A 21,217-nucleotide genomic window follows, 5' to 3' on the forward strand; every position below is an offset into this window, starting at 1 on the left:
GCTAAGAGTGAACAAGTAGAGGTGAGCAGAGCGAGCTGAGGTGGTTTTACCGAGCTAGGCCAAAGATATTTAGAAATGCTACAGGGGGCTGCTATAAGATATTTAGTGTATACTTTCTATTTTTGCAGAAGAAAATAAATTATTCGAAGCAAAGAGCAGAGGACTTGGCTATAAGGCTTGACTTGGAAACTTATAATTTGGCCAGGGACATCGGGCCAGCGTATTTCAGTCTGCAGAACCATGCCGTTTAGATAGAGTCATTAAAATGCAGAGTTTCCCCATCCTAGAAAGGGACCTCAAATCATCTAGTCCAGTGGTTTTCAAACTTGATTTTAGCACCAGCCTTTTGCCTGTACAAATGAAAATCCTTTGTGGAACCCCAACTTGTAACGCACATGGAAACGTTACGTCAGTTCCTCTGGCCCTTTGTTTCTCGACTGCTTGGGAAAACAGCTCTTCGTTGCTTCCATTCCCCGAAACACCTCAGGCGGCACAGCTTGAAAACCACTGATCTAGTCCAACCCTTTCATTTTACAGATGAGCAAACTGAGGTCCAGAGAGGTTAAGTGGCTTGCCAAGGTCACACAGCTAGTGGTGGAAGAGCCAGGACTGAATCTCAGGTCTCTTGATTCCCAGTCCAGTGCTCTTTCCACTACACCACACTGCCAGTAAGGTAGGTGCTGTGTTAGCGGTATATTCATAGCTATTAAGTCTTCGGTATTTTCTACCTAATGTATGCTGGTAATAAGCATTAGACGCTTAAGTGTATTATTTAGAAGTGTATAGGATATGAAAATGTAGATTGGAAGCACCTAGATGTACTCAGATGGTTAATCAATAGTCCAATGTTTTCTTTCACTTTTTAGAATTATTTGAAAGCACTGCATTTAGGTAATGTCTGTGCTATATTGGACATTCTAGTCTGATAACAGTGATCAATATGTATGGAGTCAGTATGTTTTAGTACAGACACATACTTTGATGGGAGCATATTGAGACTTTTGGCCCTGTTCCCATGGAGACCAGACTGCTGTCATCTCCAATAGATCTCCTGTTTCCACCACGTTGCATCCTGCTTTAGTGTGCAGTGAGCATGTATTTTGGTGGCACAAACCGTGCTGAGTTACTAACTTAAAGGTTGGTGATTCAAATCAATGAGAAGCATCACAGAAGAAAGACTTGGTGGTCTGTTCTGGAAGAGATCCCAGCCATGGGAACCTTCTACAGCACACACAGTTGACATGAGTCAAATCTATAACACATATTTATTTCATGGGAGGTTGCTATACCTACAAAGATGTACAGTCCCGGAAATTCACAGAAGCAGTTCTACTCTGTCCTGTGGGGTCCTATGAGTCAGAACCCACCCAACGGCAGTGACTTTGATTTATTTCACATCAAACTGCCCAGACTTCACTTCTGCTCACTGTGCGCGGGAGACCTCTGTCTCTGACGCCTTCCTTCTCTTCAGTTTGGTGTGTGTAAATTGTCTCTGGGCATCCACCCTAATGGGGCTTAAACAAGCTCCATGCCATTGAGTCCATTGTGACTCACAGCTACCCTGTGGGATAGACAGGAGCTTCCCCTGTGGGTTGCTGAGACGGTAACTCTTCACAGAGTCGAAGGCCTCATCGTTCTCGCACAGAGTGGGTGGTGGTTTTGAACTGTGACCTTGTGATTAGCAGCTCAATAGGATAGCCACTGCACCACAGGGGATCCTCAGGACTTGAAGGATGGTCTCATGGCCGCTGATGAGCTCTGTGGTCCATTCCAATTCTGATCCTCCCCTTCTCATGTTCCCAGGTAGAGGTAGTAGCTGGATGTTGAAAAGTAGGGGTTGCTTGAGGTCTCCTTGCTTGCTACTGTTCACCAACCTGAAGCCACACAGGCTTGCTGGAATGTGCACCTGCTGTGACTTCTTAGGGAAAGTTTACTTGAAGAAAGAAACCTCACAATTCTAAGACTTGAGTGCTAGTTTGTGAGGAGAGCCTGCTGCTGAGCAAAGACTCAGTCTGGGGCTGAGTCTAGCTACTAAAGTTGGACCCCAATTTTGTTCTTCTCAGATGGAGAACACTGGTTATACCTCCAAGGCAAGAGAGATATTTAGCCAGAAAACGTTTATTTAGCACTACCTTTGTTTGAGAATCTAGGAGCAGTGAGTAGTTAATAGGTTTCATTTGTAGAATGCCTATCTTCTGAAAGCCAAGTTTTAAGACCCCGTACTTTAATCTGATGTAGTGTAGTGGAGATGTGCTAATCTAGCTACTTGACCTCATGACCCAGAAAGGTGACACAAATTCTCTGAGCATGCATTTTCTCATTTTTAAAGGAAGAGGTTAAACTTGGATTATTATCCTCCTAGGCCTGGCTAGTTCTGTTGTACCCCTGCTGGTTATCTGGGTGACTCAAGGTGACACTGAAACCCCAGAAAGCACATTGCTTTACTGTGTTAGCCCAATTGGATCAGTACTTTCCAGGAGACTGTTCTATAATGATGAAATTATTCTCCCTGGGCCCTGCCCAGCATCATAGGCATCACATGGCCATTGTGGGCATCAGCATTTCATTTTACTTGACATTCATGTAAATTCCGATGGGCATAGGTGGTGCCTACTTTATTCAGTGATGGATGCCAAGTTGGATACGTAGGGTGGGCACATCTTGAGTCTTCAAGAGAGTGATGATGCTCTACCTTGATGAATCTTCACCAAATAGAGTCATCAAATCAATTTTGTTAAGTGATCAGTGATCAGGGTGAGGGCACTGCAACGTGATGGTACCACAGGGGCGTGCACGCCTCCTACAGCACCTTCTATTCTTACTGGCTTTCAGTGAGTCAAGCGCTTTCTAAACATGGAGAGCAACAGTCTCAGAGCAGGACTGTCGGAAGTCAAGGACTCTTTTTTTAAAATTAATTTGTGATCGGCAGAGGATGATTGCATTCCCTTTATGTGTGATCAACCACAAGAGCTTTAGCTGAAAAGAGGTTTGCTGATCTGATGAACGTGGGAGGAAACGTTTTCTCCTGTGTGTAGCCTTAGGATTTTAGACCTCAGCATGGCTGCCCGTGTACCTCCAGGGGTTTTCTGAGAAATTGGTGTGAGAAATTTTCTGGTTAATAAAGGAATCCTTGGTTGATATTACAGACTCAGGTGCAAGTATCTGAACTTATGATGGTGGTTGAGTAACTTCTGAAACAATCTCTCTTTCTTCTCCCTCAGAACCAAAGAAAATGGCTTTGACAGAGAGCCTTTGCACTCAGAACATCCAAGCAAGCGACCATGCACTATTAGCCCCGGCCAGCGGTACAGCCCAAATAACGGCTTATCCTACCAGCCCAATGGCCTGCCTCACCCCACCCCACCTCCACCTCAGCATTACCGTTTGGACGATATGGCCATTGCCCACCACTACAGGGACTCTTATCGACACCCCAGCCACAGGGACCTCAGGGACAGAAACAGACCTATGGGTAAGACGGAGGACTGCTTGTGTTGTATGCACTGTCCACTGCCTACGTTTCATCTGAACTTGGGGCTTGAACTCTGTAAATGGGGCAAGGATTCTTCTATGCTGCCAACACGAGGACACACATGTAGCATGAATAGGTTCTCTAACAGCTTTCTTCTCTCAGTCACATGTCTCCTTTAAGGTGGCAAGTCACATGTTTTTGAGGTTGGGGGAGCAAGTAGTCAAGAGGCATCTAAATTAATACAACACCCTCCATTTGTGAGAGCAAAGGCAAAATGAGTTTTTACTAGAAATCTTATTTTCACATGAGTAATTTCATACGCTGCATGCTTGCCACAAGTCAGTTTTACAGGTTTTCTTTCTTGCATTGCTGCTTTTATGTCAAGTGGTCTCAAATTAGTTTTTGATCTCCCAATGTCCATGTTATTCCAGGTTCCGTAAATATGACATGGCATCATATCTGTGGTTTCACACGACAGGTGTTTTTTGAGGGAGGAATCGATATTTTATCTGAAAGTGCCAGTAGTGAAATTTAGAATTGATAACTTTGTGTTAAAGATCATAGAGCAAGAAGGAATGAATTGGGGGCCAATGTAAAGCTGTTGGAAGTTAGAGTAGCTACCAGGAGAGAAAGAGGCATTGCCCTGGAAAAGGAGATGGGGATTTGAGCAGGGTAAGTTTAGATATGTGATCGGGCCAAGGTGATGGTACCACCAAGGGTGTGCGTGCACTCCTGCTGGAGCACCTGGTAGGCGTTCTTAACGTTTTGTGAGTCAAAGGATGAGCGCAGTAGGCAGCCCTCTCATCTCTTCCCACTTCTGATTCCGTGATACCTACCAACAGGACTGCCTTCATTTATACCAAGGTGCTGGCAAAGTCTCCTGACCTAATGTGGTGGGCAGGATGCCGGGAAGGGCTAGGGATGAAGTCCAAGTGGGAAACGGGAAACTGGAGCTGAGGATGCAGAAATCTGGGAAATGCAGCCGACCAGGGATCCGCTGCAGAAGTAGGAGCGACAATGAGTTTTCAGTCACATGCAGAGAGAGTGGGCTTACCAGCTGACCTTAGATGTTCTGCTGCCTTATGAGCAAATGGACGGTCAGACTTGGGTCACCTAGTCGTGGTGCCGATTGTGACTTTCCTGTACACGTTCCTCCAAACAGCGAGGAAGCCGGAGGGGGCAGAGGGGCAGAATGAAGGGGCATTGATGAGCACGCTGGTTAGGAGTTGGCAAAACGGTGATTCTGCTTCTCTCACAGCTGCGACGTCTACATTTTCATTCCGTCAAACAAATGGCGAAGCATATAATTTGTGTTTTCTTAATAGCCAATCTGTCTAATGTTCTCTCAGGACCCATTTCTGAAGAGCTTTCAAAAGATTACCTGATTTCTCAGCCTGGATTGATATTTTGACCACCCCCTCCCCCCCAGATAAAATAGTCAAGCAACCTCCTCCTCCTCCAAAGCTTTACTATTTATTTAAGGCTTACAGTCTCAAAAACCACCATCATTCATTCTACAGTGCAAATGGAGACTTCAGGGCATTGGAAGACCAATAGAAGATATCCCGATTTGTAGGTGCTAGGAAATGGCTTATTTCTTAGGCAGCAAATGCTATTTTATGAAATATTGGTTTCAGTGCATTATAAAGTAATCAGTAAGGAAGTAATTATGCGTATGTGCAATGATTATGTATTCATCTACCAATGTAAAATATCCCTTTATGAATTATATCGGTACCCACTGGTTTTTATGTGATTTTCTTTATACCACGTTCCTTACCTTTTAATTATATTAGCTTATAAAACTAATAGTGCTAATCTCGATAAATATGTGAAACTACTTAAATATCTTTAAAGGCTGGCATAGTTTAGTGCGCATTACTATAAAATAAAATCTTGATGGCGACAAATTATGGTTTTACATCAGGTTGCCATTTGTGAATATAAAAATTGTCAAAACTGGTATACTTAGTTTTGTATGATGTACAAGTGCCTGTTATACACAGGGACATATACTCACTAAAATTATTGAATAAAATGTCTTGATAAGCATCATTTGTTCATAAGTAAACATCAAGTGTCAGGCAGTTTATTAAAATCCTCTAAAACACATGAAGAAGTTAAGCCTCCAAATGAGTGTCAAATTTCTCACAAATTAAAATATGCTCTTTGAGGGTCCTGGCCTATTTCTTTAATATATCCTGCTAGTCTCGTGACTGTAAGTAAAAATGATGAGGTACTGAATATTTAAGGATCAGAAATTTATTAATGTGAAATTCTGAGCTTTTTTTTTCTCCTTTAAAATACTTGTTCCTGTCTAATATGTGATTGTCAGCATACAGAGCAGAAAGTGGTTCATTGTGTTTCTGCAAGGTTTCTATACCAAATGCTTGTATGTAAACATATTCTAATGCAAGATAGAACCTAGCAGTATTATATATAAATACCGATCCCATTAGCCACAATATCCCGCTTCGCATTAGAGTTTTCCTAGATGCTGGAACTCATACTGGGAGAAAGACTCCCAGAAGAGTACAGACTTGGAAACCCGGGGCAGTTCGGCCCGGCCTCGTGGCTCGCTCTGCTTTGAATCGGCTCAGTGGTGGAGAGCTTGGGTTGAAAGAACTCCAAGTCCTCCTGTGATGAGTCCGCGTGATCCATGAAGCTCTTGAGACCACTGGAGTGTTCAGTCTTTATTTGCAAATATCAAGATGCCTCCACTATAAAAATCACTTGTCACATTTACGTCCCCCTCATTCTCCCAATTATGTTTTGTGGTAACTGATTTGAACAGTAGTACTTTCCCCCCTAAAACACAAGCAGCAAATAAGTCAACAAAAATTACACATTTGAAAACATCTCAGCTTGAAATAATCACAACAAACACAGCAATAACAGAGTAGGACTTTCCCCCTGTCTTTTCTTTTATGCAAATGAGCAAAACGCATTTGTAATTTTACTCTTTTACCAATAGATGGCATTGGCAATTTCAGCTTTTAAAATGTGTCCAAGAATATGGTCTAATTGGACTGCATTGTGTTTTAGATTTAATTTTTCGTTTCATTTGAGAAAGAGTTATACATCTGTTGTTCACGGCTATCAGCTACAAGTTAAATTGCGTTCCTGGTTGATGGGTCTGGATGGGCCATGTGACTCATCGTTATTCCTCTGAAATGGAGATAAGATTTAGAGTCCAGGCCAAGCACAGTGCTGGTCTCTACTCTGATTTCACTCAAAAATGGCCTGCAGCGCCTCACACCCATTCTGGGCACGTACCTCGTAGTGATTCCTCATCTCGCAGGAGTAGCAGGGAGCGCTGAAGCCCAATCCATTTCAGGCTTTTTAAATACTTCTTATATTTTGTATATTTTTATAACCCAGTGCCTTACCTTTAGAGAAAAACGAAAGGTCTGTGACTCACAATGAACCTGTAAGAGGCTCAGCATCTGTCTCTGACCAGAGCCTCCATGCCTCTTAGTGCGGCACGTTTGCAAAGGTTCATTTTTCCACTAACGTTTTGAAGCCCCATTCTTGTTTTCTCTGTTGGCTAACTGCTAAGGATCATTCATATTGTGGCTCACAGAAGCATTTGTATGGTAGCCTCTTCACTGCAATGCTAGCAAGCATTAATTCATCCTGGGGTTATCAACGAGGACTTGGTTTTATGCTAATTTCTGAAAATAAGTCTGGAATGTTAACTTTTTAATTTTTCAAAAGATTCCCTCTTTAAAAATTTCTTTTTTGTACAGTGAGTATATGTAGGTCATGTTCACATTATCCCAGGCCGCTCTCTTTAGTACCTCATTTTATCAGGGTAGGATGTCTATTAGGCTTGTGTTCCGCTACACTTGGCTGCAACATGGAAGCAGCTTACCCTGCTTGCTTCTCCCTCCCTCCGACTGACTGCCATCATGCCCACCCCGCCTCGCAGCCGCTGCCCCTCCCTGCGGGTTTCTGAGACTGGAGCTGAGGCCCACTGGGACAGCCAGGGTTTCCCACGGCTCAGGGCGCGATTAGCAGCCCAGCGCGTAACCCACTACGCCCACGGGGCTCTGCAAAATCCTTCATGCTAGCCCGATGTTTAAGGAAAGAAGCCGCATTTTGTAGTTGTGTAGCATTTAGCTGTGGCTTCCTGTATTAGGAACTCGATTATACCACACTTTGTTCTCCTATCCCTCTGGTGATGGCCGTTTGTGTCCGCCCTTTGGCTGTTGTGAACAGTGCTGCAGTGGACGCTGGTGCGTGAGTATCTGCGAGTCTTTGCGGTGTACGCCTGGGGGTGGAATTGCTGAATCATATGGCAGCTCCATTTTTAATTTCCTGAGCAATTGCCACTCCGTTTTCCACAATGGCTGCGCCATTGGCATTCCCCACAGCCATGTACAAGGCCCTGCATTAATTTTTAAACCTTAAACCACGAATCTTAAAGCCAAATAGTCATTTATCTTAATTAGTAAAGACTGTCTACCTTGAGTGCTGTGTTCTTTTAAACTCCTCTAGGGGAGAGACGTTGACAATAGTAAGTCACAGGATAAGGAAGCAACGAGAGGCCAGTGCGCTCACATGAATGGGAAGGAGGGGCTCACAGCAGAAAGGCAAGGGGGGCTGTGCAGTTCCACATGCAGACTTTGTTCAACTGGTGCCTGTTCTGCTGAAGGTATTCTCAGCACTAACAGCATAAATGAAATATTAAAGAGCATTGGGAGATGATTTATCACAAGGAAGTCCTTAATAAATGAGTAGGGAGGGCTGGTGGGGTAGTGGTTAGGATTTGGGCTGCAATCCCAAGGCCAGTCATTCAGAACCACCTGCTGCAAGAGAGAGAAGGCAGAGCTTGCTTCTGTCCACACTTACAGTCTCGGAAACTCACAGGGGCAGTCTGTCCCACCCTATCTGCTTGCTATGAGTCGGCATCAAATCCATGGCAGTGAGTTTGATTGTTACTGATGAGTAGCCCAGGACTTTGTGTCTGAACCTTCTGTTTACTCATGAGTCACAGGAAAGATCGCGAACCTATAATCTCGAACCTTCCACCGTTTTATGGTTTCTCGAGGCATGCAAGGCTGTGAAGCTAAGTGGGACCCCATTGAAGAGCAAATAAATTCTCCAGTTGTTGCATTTGCTGTAAGACCATGTGCGCACGGGCTGGGTTCTGAACACTTGGAGATGAATCAGCCTTCTTTTCTGCTTCGTAGGGTTGCACGGCACACGCCAAGAAGAGATGATCGATCACAGACTCACAGACAGAGAATGGGCAGAGGAATGGAAGCATCTTGACCATGTAAGACATTGGTAATCCCTTAGGTTAGAAACTGCTTGGGAAACCATGTGGCGTGAGGTTATAGGACAAAACCAAAGCTAAGTGATACCTTGATTGCACTGACTTGGGATATATATGAAAAATAAAAAGAAAAGTGAAAATGTTTCAAGTAGAATTTAAAATTAGAGCTTTAAATTGATATGAGATCCACTCGTGCCAGAGAAATGTGTAGATCTTGGGAAATCACCTGCCGAGTGAAACCTATGGGCCCTTGTTTTCTTGGGAAGCGTTCATGTTGTTTATAGAGTGACAGTGTCACGGCTCACGTTTATGCCTCTCACTCTTCTTTCTCCTGTACATTGGATTTTCTCAGCTTTCGGACCTGAATTTCAAATCCAAACGTTTTAAAGTATTAAAAGGACACAATTTGTTTTACCGGCAACCCAAACTTTCCCGTTGTGGTGATTTGTGTATTCTTCCTGTTCCGCCCTGTTCCTCACGCAGCTGTTAAACTGCATAATGGACATGGTAGAAAAGACCAGGCGGTCGCTCACTGTGCTGCGGCGGTGTCAGGAAGCAGATCGCGAGGAGCTGAATTATTGGATCCGGCGGTACAGTGACGCAGAGGACTTGAAAAAGGGTGGCAGTGGGAGCAGCAGTCACTCCCGGCAGCAGAGTCCCGTCAACCCAGACCCCGTCGCATTAGGTATCGTCTCTTCAGATGTACATGTGGAACAGATGCTTCTTATGCCGCTAAAGCAAATGTTACTTATTTGGCCATGCGTGCTAACGTATAGGGGTTTGGAACCATCAATGCAGTACATATCTTCATATCTGCCTTATCTGTTGGGAGAGTGGCTAGACTGATGGGTACAGGGTCACAAAACATGAACTGCTTCTCCAGGTTAATCAAAAGGGTAAACTCCGGGTTAGGCTTATTACTAAGCTTAATTTCAAGCCTTTGGCGCTGAACCAGAAGTTTATGCGCATCACAAAAATGTGTTCTTGTTCATCAAAGGAGGCCCTGCAAGTGAAAGATCTAGAATGCTTCCCCAAACTTTCCAGAGCCCCCAGTGCAGCCTTTGGAGGCTGCTGCAACCCTGAGAAAAGAGTAAATAGAATTTCAGATCAGGCCCTGAGCATTGTTGGAAAACTATGGAATTCTCCCACCGCACAGCCGAGTGCGGGAGCACTACTCCCCAAGGATATCTGCTGTGATTTTAAATTCAAAACGCTGCCTCTAAATCCATCTTTCCCTCCCTCTTCCTCTCCTTCTTCCTCCCACCCTCTCTCTCTCCTCCCCTACCTCTTTCACTCTCTCTCTTCCTTCCCTCTCTTTTTTCACTGTAGCTGGATGTGTTCTTAAAAGCAACAAAAAACCTTTTCCCTAAACTTTTTCTAAGAACAGAGACCCAATGAATAGAATTGGCCCTCTCTGCTGTTTGAAAGTTAATGATAAAAATGCAGTGTCTTTCTGTGACTTTTGAAAATTAGATTATTGGACCATGATTTTATTAATGCTAGATCCAGACCTGGTGGCACAGTGACTATGCATTGGGCTACTTCCTGCAAGGTCAGATGTTCAAAACCACCAGTAGGTTTGAGGGAGAAAGACAGGGCTTTCTATTCCCGTAAAGAGTTACAGTCTCAGAAACTCACGGGGCACTTCTACTCTGGTTGCTGGGAGTTGTCATTGACTCTAGAGCGGTGAGGCTTAGAGTTCACGGATACCAGCACTCCCCAGATCCTCCTCCGGCTAGACCGTTATGCCTTTCCTGTAGAATTTGTAAGTAAGGGTGGACAGATGCATAGAGTTCTTATTTAGCATTATTTTAGTGTAAGGAAAAATCTGGAAGCCTTTTTATGTTTTTTTTTCCCTTCTTTTATTGGGGCTCTTACACCTCTTATCACAATCCATACATTCATCCAGTGTGTCAAGCACATTTGCACATATGCTGCCATCATCATTTTCAAATCATTCTCTTCCTATTTGAGCACCTGATATCAGCTCCCTACTTCTTCCCCCTCCCTCCCCCAATTGCCCTTATGAACCCTTGATAACATATAGATTATTATTTTCATATCTTACATCATCCTCTGTCACCCCTCACCCACTTTTCTGTTATTCGTTCCCCTGGGAGAGGGTTCTAGATTGATCCTTGTGTTCGATTCCCCCTTTTTATCTCACCCTCCCCCAATCCTCCTGGTATCTCTACTCCCATTGTTGGCCCTGAGGGGCTTGTCTATCCTGGATTCCCTGTGTTGGGGGCTCACATCTGTAGCAGTGTGCATGTTCTGGTCTAATCCGATTTGTAAGGTAGAATTTGGGTCATGATAGTGGGGGGAGGAAGCACCAAAGAACTAGAGGAAAATTGTGTGCTTCATCAGTGCTATACTGTAGCCTGACAGGCTCATCACTTCCCTGTGACCCCTCTGTGAGGGGATGTCCAATTGTCTAGAGATGGGCTTTGGGTCTCTACTGCATGCCCCCCAATCCCCAATTCACATTGAGTATGATTTTGTTCGGGGTTTTAGATGCCTGATACCTGATCCCATCGACACATCGTGATCACACAGAATGGTGTGTTCTTCCATGTGGGCTTTGTTGCTTCTCAGCTAGATGGCCGCTTGTTTATCTTCAAGCCTTTTAGACCCCAGATGCTATATCTTTTGGTAGCCGGGTTTTCAGTTATTTTTCCAGCTGAGTCTGCAGCAAGTGAATGTGACTGTGATGAGTAATTTGTTGAGAGTAAGGGTTAGTTCAGTCTTTTCTAAGTGAAGACAGATTTGCATAATATTAAAGGTCAAGTAGGAGTTGTCCCTGAGTCTGATGTTAATAAGTCTGATTGTCTGCACATACCAGGGCTAATACAGTGTGTTTTGGAAATTGAATGCTAAAGCATAACCAAATTTATTATTGATATTTGGAATCGACACAATGGCAGTGGGTTTGGCTTAATAATGTAACATTTGTGCTTCTTTCAGCCCAATTCTCTGAGTTCTCTATTGCAATCAGCATCCTGCGCACCGGGTGACAGAGGTGGCTCACACCAGTGCCCTAGTGACATCCCTATCTCGGAGCGCTGGGCGTATTTCGTCATACACACATGGAGTATATTTTCAAAGTGTACTGGAGGACTGCACAGACTAGAATGTCACTTCAGTCAACAACGTAATGCTTGCTGAACTCATTCTTGAAATCTGTCCACAGTATTAAGTCAGCGTGAGGGATTAGTAAGATAACATGATTAGTCTCTGACTAATTGAATTGTAGGAGGCACATTCTCCGGACAGTAAAGGCTCTATTTTGAATAACCCCGAGACCAATTTTAAGCACTGAGTACACAAAAAAGAAAAACCATAATGTTATTTCCGTTCTTTTTTTATTGATCATTTTATTGGGAGCCCTTAAAGATGTTATAACGATCCATAATTCAGTTAGATCAAGCATAATTTTACAATTGCTTGCACAATCAGTTTCAAAACATCTTCTTTCTTCTTGAACTCTTTGATGTCAGCTCCCCTTTATCCCCTCCCTCCCCTTATTTCTGTCCTCTCTATCAGAATCCAGGTTGATGCTTTGGGGATTCTTTTGGAATCATAGACTTTTATTACTAATTTGCTTTCCAAGATATGCTCCAAATATATAATTGTTATCAAAATTGGAAAGCTAGTTTCCAAAGCATTAGTTTGTATTTACAAACTGTATGACTTACACACTGTGAAAAGGTTAGAGAACTAAGCTCTGGTACCTGGTGCCCTTTGGGGGGAAGCAGGTGTGTGTGAGCAGACGTGAGCGCCCTGATGATGAACTTGGAGTCGGCAGCTACTTGCTGCTCAGTACTTCGTAATCATAACCAAGTCTTGGTGGGTCTTCGCTCACGGGGGAAAGATGAGGCTGCTGTTCCATTTTGAGTCTTAGAAACTCTATTATAACAATTCTACTCTGCCCTAGATGTCAGAATCGCCTTGAATAGTAGGTGGGGTTTGGGGTCTTATGGGTCCGTGTAGTCTATTTCTCCTCCTTTGTCTTCCGTTCAATTTTCCCTGTTTGTTGTTAATATCACACGTTGGGCTCATGGTGTTTTATTTCCTTTAAAATACTTAAAAACTAAACTAAACTAATTTTGGGTTACTCTAGTCTCTTCAGTTTACCATGTGTTTATATAGCCTCGTGCTCTCTGTTTCTCAAGAAGTCAGCTGTTTGATTAGAGAGAATCACAGAATAAGGTGAATTTAAGGTTAAGATTGGGAACTGAGACAAAAAACCCTCTGGACTGTGACTGTATCCCCCCGGTTTTGGAATGGATGACTGTTGGGTGAGAGGATGGGGCTCGTTTGGGACTTTTGCAGCTGTTGTTTGCTTTACCGAATGATACCTTGAAGAACAGAGGAGAGGTGTTAGAAAGAAGAGGGTTTTATGTTTGTTTTAAATGGGATGCAAAATCAAGTTGGTGGTTCATGGATTATTAAATAATTCAGACATTTGTTTAATTAATAGCACCCTACTCCAAGATATTTTCAAGAGGAATGATTATTTTAAAATTCTTCTAGCTAGTCTTAGGATCACCATATGAGCAAACTATAGAATGTCTCTAAGTAGCGACAATTTTAGTATGACTGGCATTAAGATGAAAAGCCTATATTCCGAACAAATGATATGAATTTCAATGTGTGGTTCTGCTCCTTATTCGTTTTGTGACCTTTGGCAAGACATAATCTCACTGCAAAATGTCTCACCTGTAAATATGAAGATGGTAATATGTATGTTTCATTGGCACTTCTATGAGTAGTAATTGAGTTAATTGACACAAAACATATAGGGCAGTACCTGACATGAATACTAACTATTACTATTTGTCCTATAATGATTTCTAATCAGCAATCTCCTAATGAGAATTTAAAACCTCACGATGTGAAACTAGTGCATTTTTTGCTTGGCATCTGTGATCATGAGATTATGGTGTCTTGATTTTAACCTTTTCCCACAAAAAGTTGCTTTAGAATTTTCCTGTTAAAAAGGCATTTCTGAGCGGTAACTTCTAGGTGGCTATGTTACTTAATTAGGTGTCCTTGTGACACTGTGGGTTAGGTATTGAGCTGCTAACTACAAAGTTGATGGTTCTAAACCCACCACCCTCTCTTCTGAACGAGGAAGAAGGTGCGCTCCTGGGAAGGTTTACATTCATGAAGCCCTACCTAGGATCTCTGTCAGCTGGAATGAACTCAATGGCACTGAGTATATTTTTTAATGAGGAAAAGGGTATTCTAAAATATAACAACTCTATTGTACCTTTGTGGATTAAATTTCTACCAGTCGCTAGAAAAATAATTTCATTCCAAGCAGGGAATATGTTCAATTTATATATTAACAGATTATAAAAATCACAGACAAGTTACTCAGAGTTCAACTGAATATACAACTTTAGAATATTATATATGAATGGTATATTCCTTTAAATCACATCATGAAATGCATATCATTTAGCTGAGTCATAAGCTAAAATACCTATTTGTGTTCAAAGCATCTATTAGTAATCATGTTGGGAAACTTAGAGACATGACTGATGTAAATCTATCAGTCGTTTTAGGAGGAGGAGAGAGGATTGCAGCATTAGACATTTTTATTGTAAAATCTGAATATAGTTTCTAGTTTCTAGGTTGGGCTTGGGCTTCTGAAACATAGTGTTTAGAGTTTGGAAATTACTATCTTTACAAAGAAAAGTAAATGGCATTTGTACCGATGAGCTCGCTTCATGCTCCCTTCCGTTAGTGGTTTTTGTAGGAGTTATTACTGTGATCACAGCCTCATTCTGCCCACTGGAGGATGAGGGCCATACCTGGGAGCTGCCAAGCTCCGAGCAGTGCTCTCCTGGGTCAACGGAGGCCCACGGTTCTCCAAAGCCATCGGACCATCGTTCATGTGTGTTGATGGTAGACCCTGCTAGTCTCCTCTCTGTCATACGTGTATGGCGTCTTCATTCTCTCTCATACATCACCAACTCTTCTTCCTGCTCTTTCATACATCTTACAGCATTTCCCCTCATCTTTAATTTGACCTCTTCTCTTGGTTGGTGTGAGTTGTTTTTCGGAGAGTGCAAACATTTAGTGCTTTCCGCCTCCTTTACTCCTTCTCTGCTCTCATGCATTTTGGGTTCCAAAGCAAGCTACCCATCCTTTAGAAGGCCTCTTCTAGACTTTTCCTCATCTGTCAGCAGTGACATGTCTGTACATGCTTCACATTTTAAGCTATTTCATGTAGGCTTCAACTTCACTTTGTACCAATCGGTATTTTATAGGTGGTCAAGAATTAATGGTTAAAAATCAGCGACTTTAGAATGCAGGCTTAATTCTTCAAGCAGTTTTGCCTAGTGTTGTCTAGATTAACTAATATTCTAAAATAACAAAGTCCTCGGGGAGAAGTTGTTCCTTTTCCCAGTATTGATCAACTTAAGGATTTTATTGATCATTAAACTTAGCTATGCAGATTGTTATTTCTGCTCTCAGATCAGAAGAGAGGGGAGGCTAAATTTATAAGCTGTTTAGTTTGTGTAGCTATTAAAGCATCATGGCATCACAATAGAGTTCTGGGAAGTAACTCTCTTACTGATAACTCCACGTTTTTCGGTTGGTAGTCCTCCTGGCCTGCAGTAGTTGATTTAATGACACAGTGACATAAAACTGGAGAGGATCTTGTATCGATATTTGGTAAGTAGGTTGGGATTAATAAAGCTGTTTGCTTCCTTAGCTTTGGTATTTCTTTTGAGTTTCTAAGTCAGGGTATGTAAATGTGTAGTTGAGAATTATAGAGCCATGTAGTCAATCAGGTAATATAGTGCACAGTATTGGTATGTGGTCCTTCACGATCCCTAATGTACAGAGCATGGGAAAGTAGAAGGATGACTGAGCCCTGTACTCTCTCTCTGATTTGTTTCATGACTGTAAACCTTCCAAATGGCTTTTAGAATAAGTGAAGCAGCTAAGAAATTTGCAAACTGCCAAGTTGGGGAGGGGGACTATGAATTGTTATCTATGGAAATTAACTTTTATCTCTAAATAACCCATCTGAAGGAGTTTAAAAACACCATAGAAACTTTTCATTAAATTTTCATTTTTAAGTGAAATTTACGCCCCTTTTCTTTCAAGTTTTTGAGCCCTTTTTATACTTAAAGAGTAATAAAAAATTACTTAATGGAAACTGCTTAGTCCCAACTTTTATCTGAGGTAAAAAGAAATAGACAAAAGTTGGGAGTATCTTTTTCACTCCAGATAAATTTTGTGTTATTTGGATATAAGTTCAAGGTGTGTGTGTGTGTCTGTGTGGGAGGTGGGGTGGGGCTGTGGGGAGGTGCTTAAAGCTCTCTTGTTTACCTTAGTTATTTGGATGGAAATAAGTGTAAGTCCATTCGTGTTAGACAGTCTACTAAACTGTAATAATGAGATACTAAAAACAAAAACAAAAAAATCCCCAAACCCACTGGTATGAAAGGCCTCCTGATTCAGAGTGGCCACGCCCTAGGACAGGTAGAACTTCCCTTGTGGGTTTCAAGACTGGACGTCTGTATGAGAGTAGAAAGCTTCATCTCTCCCCCAGTGAGAATCCTAGCAACTAAACTATCGATCAGCCCTCACAGTGCCATTATCAAATGGTAAGCTGATAGCCCTCATTTTACAGATGAAGTCCTAAGGTTTAGCGACAGTGACCTGCCAAGTGTAGCACAAGCTGGTAGTGGCAGAGCCGAGTGAGGCTGGAACTCGACTCGAACACGGACACTTTCCTGCTTGTGCTGCATCGCCTAGGGCTGGTCGTGTGTCTCTTTCCTGCATGAACTTTGCCTAGCTGGATAGCACCTGTCCTGTTCCTAATAGTGATGGGTAATTTATTAGAAAATATTTTTGTTGTATAAAGCTTTTGGCCTTTCTTGAATCCAATAAATGAAAAAAGTGCTTTCTCACCCATGTTTATACTTAATTCTCCAAATTATTATTTTTCTTTTTCTAATCATTTTTTGTGGCTCATACAACTCTTATCACAATCCATACGTACATCAATTATGAAAAGCACATTTGTACATTCTTTGCCCTCATCATTCTCAAAGCATTTGCTTTCCACGTAAGCCCCTGGCATCAGCTCCTCATTTCCCCCCTCCCTCCCGACGCTGTCCCCTCCCTCATGAACCCTTGATAATTTTTAAATTATTATTTTGCCATATCATACACTGTCCATCTTCTCTCTTCACCCACTTTTCTGTTGTCTGTCTCCCAGGGAGGAGGTTATATGTAGATCCCTGTATTCCGTTCCCGCTTTCTCCCCACCCTTCTGGTATCACCGCTCTCACCACTGGTCCTGAAGGGATCATCCGTCCTGGATCCCCTGTGTTTCCAGTTCCCATATGTACAAGTGTACATCCTCTAGTCTAGCCAGATTTTTGCAAATTATTTTTACACAATAAATTTTCCTTAATATTCAGGATAGTAACAAAGTCTCTTAGGTGGTACTCCACTGCCTAAAACTTTCGTCATAAGTAAATTTCTGCTCCCTTCCATAAAATTACTGAATGGGAACCTGATTGCGCTGGAAGTAGATATAGTAGTTTTTAATTTAATTTTTTATTTTAATAAATCATTTCATTGGGGGCTCCTACAGTTCTTCTAACAGTCCATACAATCAATTGCATCTATGTTGCCATCATCATTTCCAAGACATTCTCTTTCTACTTGAGCCCTTGGAAGGTAATCGTTACAATCCTAATTCGTCACACTAGGTTTCTGTTCAGTTGTATAGGCTCCAAATCATTTGATCTTGCTGTCTTTATTTTTTAGGGATGAAAATTATATTTTAGATGTTTGGGGGTTTTGTCATTTGCTTTCCATAAAGAGGAACGTACAGGCACACAGGCATCTCTCGTTCATCTGATTACCAAGCACTTGGGAGATTATAATCCAAACTTTTAATTCTGGACTAATTTTAGAGTTAAAGCTAGTTGCAAAGATAGTACAGTTTAGTTTCCATACATCATTCACCCAGCTACAGTCAACCTTTGCAAATTCGAGCATTTGGGGAAATCTATTGTTCTGGTTCACTGATCACTTAAAAGGATTCCCAGTAAGGCACTTGGATGGGATGGCCTGCCCTTAGCCACGGCGATTGGGTTTTCTCTAGTTGCGTGTTTGGCAGCCCCATCGAACACAAGATATGGGTCTGAGTTGTATTCTGTCTTCAAGATACAATTAGATAAAACATTGGCTAAAGAAAAAAAAACAGTGTACTACTTGATATTTCCTATAAACACGGAGAAAAGACTTGTTATTTGAAGTTTATCATAGATCATATTATAATGATATTTTACGTTAAAATGATTTTCTTCTTCTTATAAGCTGCTAAATATGTAGGCTTCCTCTGAAAACCCAGGGTTGAAGACATGCAGTGCACATTTTAGCTGTGAAGGTCTGTCTGCACGCTAAGGCTATTTCCAAGCCTTTATAAGAAAAATACCAAGAGCGGCACGTCATTTCCATGAACATGTTATTTTGGAAGTTAGATTTTCTATATAGACTATCACTAGCTATTTTTCAAACTTCTCAAATTATTTATATTAAAATTGTAAGTAGAACTCTGTTTTCTTTTCTGGAAAGCCTGTATTGTGCTGGTATCAGAATAGCTGTGGATTCAGTCTGGTCATTTTTTCTTGCTTCTTCCCCTGCCAGCCCCGTAGGCTGTGTTAATGCTGAATGATGTGTTTAAGAAGTAACTGAGTGTGGGGACTGGCTAGCCACAGAACAAGACGTACCATTTACTGAGAGATGGTAGCATCAGAGCTGCGTGCATATTACTCTGCTCGAAATACCAATTTGACTTTGGAAAGGAAAGCTACCAAGGATACCCTTTTTCTTAAAACAGACCCAGATGCATTCCTGTAGGAACAGATGCTGGAAAAAAAGTTCCCAAATACCAGATCCTACAATGAAATGGTTAAGTTGTTTGGCTCTGGGCCTATAAGCATGGAAGCCGATGCCCTTCGGAGTCCCTTAAGGTCTGAAGGCTATTTTCATGAATTTTCTCAAAGTAAAGTGTCCGACCTGCTAAAAGGGCCTGTTTGTAGAGAAGCTGAGGGAGTGGGCATTGCTTACTCCACCCAGTGTCAGCCCTCAAAGTGCTAACGAAGCTTTCCTCTTCTCTCCTCCCCCTTTCTTAGACGCGCATCGGGAATTCCTTCACAGGCCTGCTTCTGGATACGTGCCAGAGGAGATCTGGAAGAAAGCTGGTAAGAATTGTTTAAAAACATGCGTTTCGTGTTCTGGCAGCTGTGTGCAGTTGTTAATGCAGCGATGTGAAGAATGACAAGAAAGGACTTCACTGCTGGCAACAACAATAACAACAAAAAGAAAACAAAGAAAAAAACACACCCCTACAAAACAAAACGGGAGGAGAAAACCTGAATATATTCTGAAGCCAGGCCTGAGTAGAACATGAAATAGTTTTTATTTGAGCCACATCTACCAGTGCCACTATAATTGAGTGACTGGCCATATTTCTATAAGCCTCTATTTTGGGGGGGGCTGGAATGGTTTCAGGCTGAAACTTCGCATACAAAGTCTCAGCTTGCATGAAATGTTTTCTTTCATGGAAAAAACCATTGGGTCTTCTAGAAATTAAATTGCCTGCTTCGCCTTTTTCTTTCCATTCTTTAAAAAGTAGTCACATCGATGTGGTTGTGGAGGCACTCCGAATGTTATAGTTTCAATGTTTTAGAAAAATGATTCTCCATGCTAATTAGTTTCAAGGATCAAAGCTAAATTAGTATTATTTTCTTAAGCTAAGTGACAAAGTTGCTAAGCTTCTAGTTTTACTTTCCATGCACGCTGTTGATAAGTTCCCTGTGTACTTGATGGTGTAGTGGTGGACTGGCTGCTGCCTCTGCATGGTCAGCAGATCGCTGGAAGAAAGACTGGGCTTTCTGCTCTGTAAACTATTGCAGTCTAGGAAACCCGCCGGGGGTCACTATGAGCCGGCAGTGAGTTTGAGAATGAGATGTTAAAGTACCTGGTAACCCATGTCATTGGCCTTAAAGGTGTTCCGATCTGGCAGAATCTTGGTGGAACCCCCGCATTTTAAAGTTGGGCAAGGACCCTTATAAAAACCAACTCCAGAGCCAAAACATAAATCTGGTCCAAGAGTTAGCAGGGACACGAGAAACATGTACTGCTGGAGCCCCAAATATTAACATATTTTTATCAGTTATGAATCTGGGAAGTTGCTATTTCTGCACATAGTCAGAAGGACATCAGGTCTGAAACACTAGTCAAGGAGGCCGGAGTAGAGGGACAGAAAAAAGCCCTTTGTTTCTCTTTGGGACACGATCAGACTCAGCTGTGTTTTTAGTTATATGCAACTTGCTGCCTCCCTGGTCATTTGGCTCTTATCTGAGGGTTTTTATGAATTTTCTAGCAAATGCCTGCTTTGGGGAAAATCAGAATATGTTTAGAGGTCTGATAGTATCTAAGGTTTGTAACATAAAATGAGAAATAGAAAAATGTTGTGCTTGTTTAATACATGTATCCGATGGATGCAAGCAGTTAAAACTAAAGGTTAGAATATGTGCGGTCACAACTGCATAGTTTAACCAAATTTAAAGACTCCCTCTACTTACGGTTTTCCAGTTGGGCAACGCGAAGCCTGAATGGTGAAATCAGTGAAGGGCTAGCTCCTAAAAGATAGGTTGGCAGTTAAAGCTCAACCTATTGACTCAGAGAAAAGTACCTGGTGATGTGCAAGGATGACAGCCAAGCACACCCTCCTGGGGCAGCTCACCTCCGTGTCTCAGGTCTCTCTGAGTCCAACCAACTGGACCGCAGCCATCAGCAGCAGCGAGGAGGGAGCAGTGGCGCTGTGAGACAGCTTGGCTGTGAAACTGGGCCACGAGCCGCCTACCTAGGGAAAGAATGTCTTCATCTTCCCCCCCCCCTTTTTTTGCCTCGTACCTATTTAAGTTGTCAGTACAACTTATTCCCATAAGAGGTACAAAGATTGTCGTCGTTGACAACAGAAGGATGGCTTTTTTATGTCGGTGGAGAGTCTCTCTGTATTTCCCCTTTTATGTGTACTTAAGTTAAATTCTTGATAGTTCATAAAGAAAAATTGACAGCACACTCGTGTGTAATCCACATTCCATCTGTGCTATTACCTGCTCAAGTCTTTGTTTGGCAGCTCTTAAAGGAGAGCAGAGTTTTCTGAATGTAACACCTTTGTTGGAAAGTCAACTTGAATAGATGTATACAAAGGAAGCCCTCCCATAAGTGGTAAGCAATTGGAAGCAGATTCAAAACTGTGCTCTGTATTTTGCACTTAATCAGCATTTTATTTTATTTTTTTAACTTGACATGCTGTAATCTTTTTAAGCTACCTCAATAGATTTCTTTACTGTCTTGGCTGTGGATATCTGAAACCAATTCTGCATATATTTTAGGCCAAGGGAATCAGAAAG

At 42.1% G+C, this 21,217-nt stretch overlaps 1 protein-coding gene across 4 annotated transcripts in view; it reads left to right on the forward strand.

Moving 5' to 3' along the window:
- Nucleotides 1–21,217, forward strand: part of RUNX1T1 (RUNX1 partner transcriptional co-repressor 1) — a 220,105-nt gene that overhangs the window by 168,137 nt on the left and 30,751 nt on the right. For all 4 annotated transcript variants that reach the window (XM_075549498.1, XM_075549499.1, XM_075549497.1 and 1 more), the window contains 4 exons: nt 3,222–3,472; nt 8,668–8,753; nt 9,237–9,438; nt 18,929–18,997. In XM_075549498.1, coding sequence (XP_075405613.1) covers nt 3,222–3,472; nt 8,668–8,753; nt 9,237–9,438; nt 18,929–18,997 — 608 coding nt within the window. The remainder of the gene's footprint in view (nt 1–3,221; nt 3,473–8,667; nt 8,754–9,236; nt 9,439–18,928; nt 18,998–21,217) is intronic.

The sequence above is a fragment of the Tenrec ecaudatus genome, chromosome 5 (assembly GCF_050624435.1).
Source record: "Tenrec ecaudatus isolate mTenEca1 chromosome 5, mTenEca1.hap1, whole genome shotgun sequence".
Classification (NCBI taxonomy): Eukaryota; Metazoa; Chordata; class Mammalia; order Afrosoricida; family Tenrecidae; genus Tenrec; species Tenrec ecaudatus.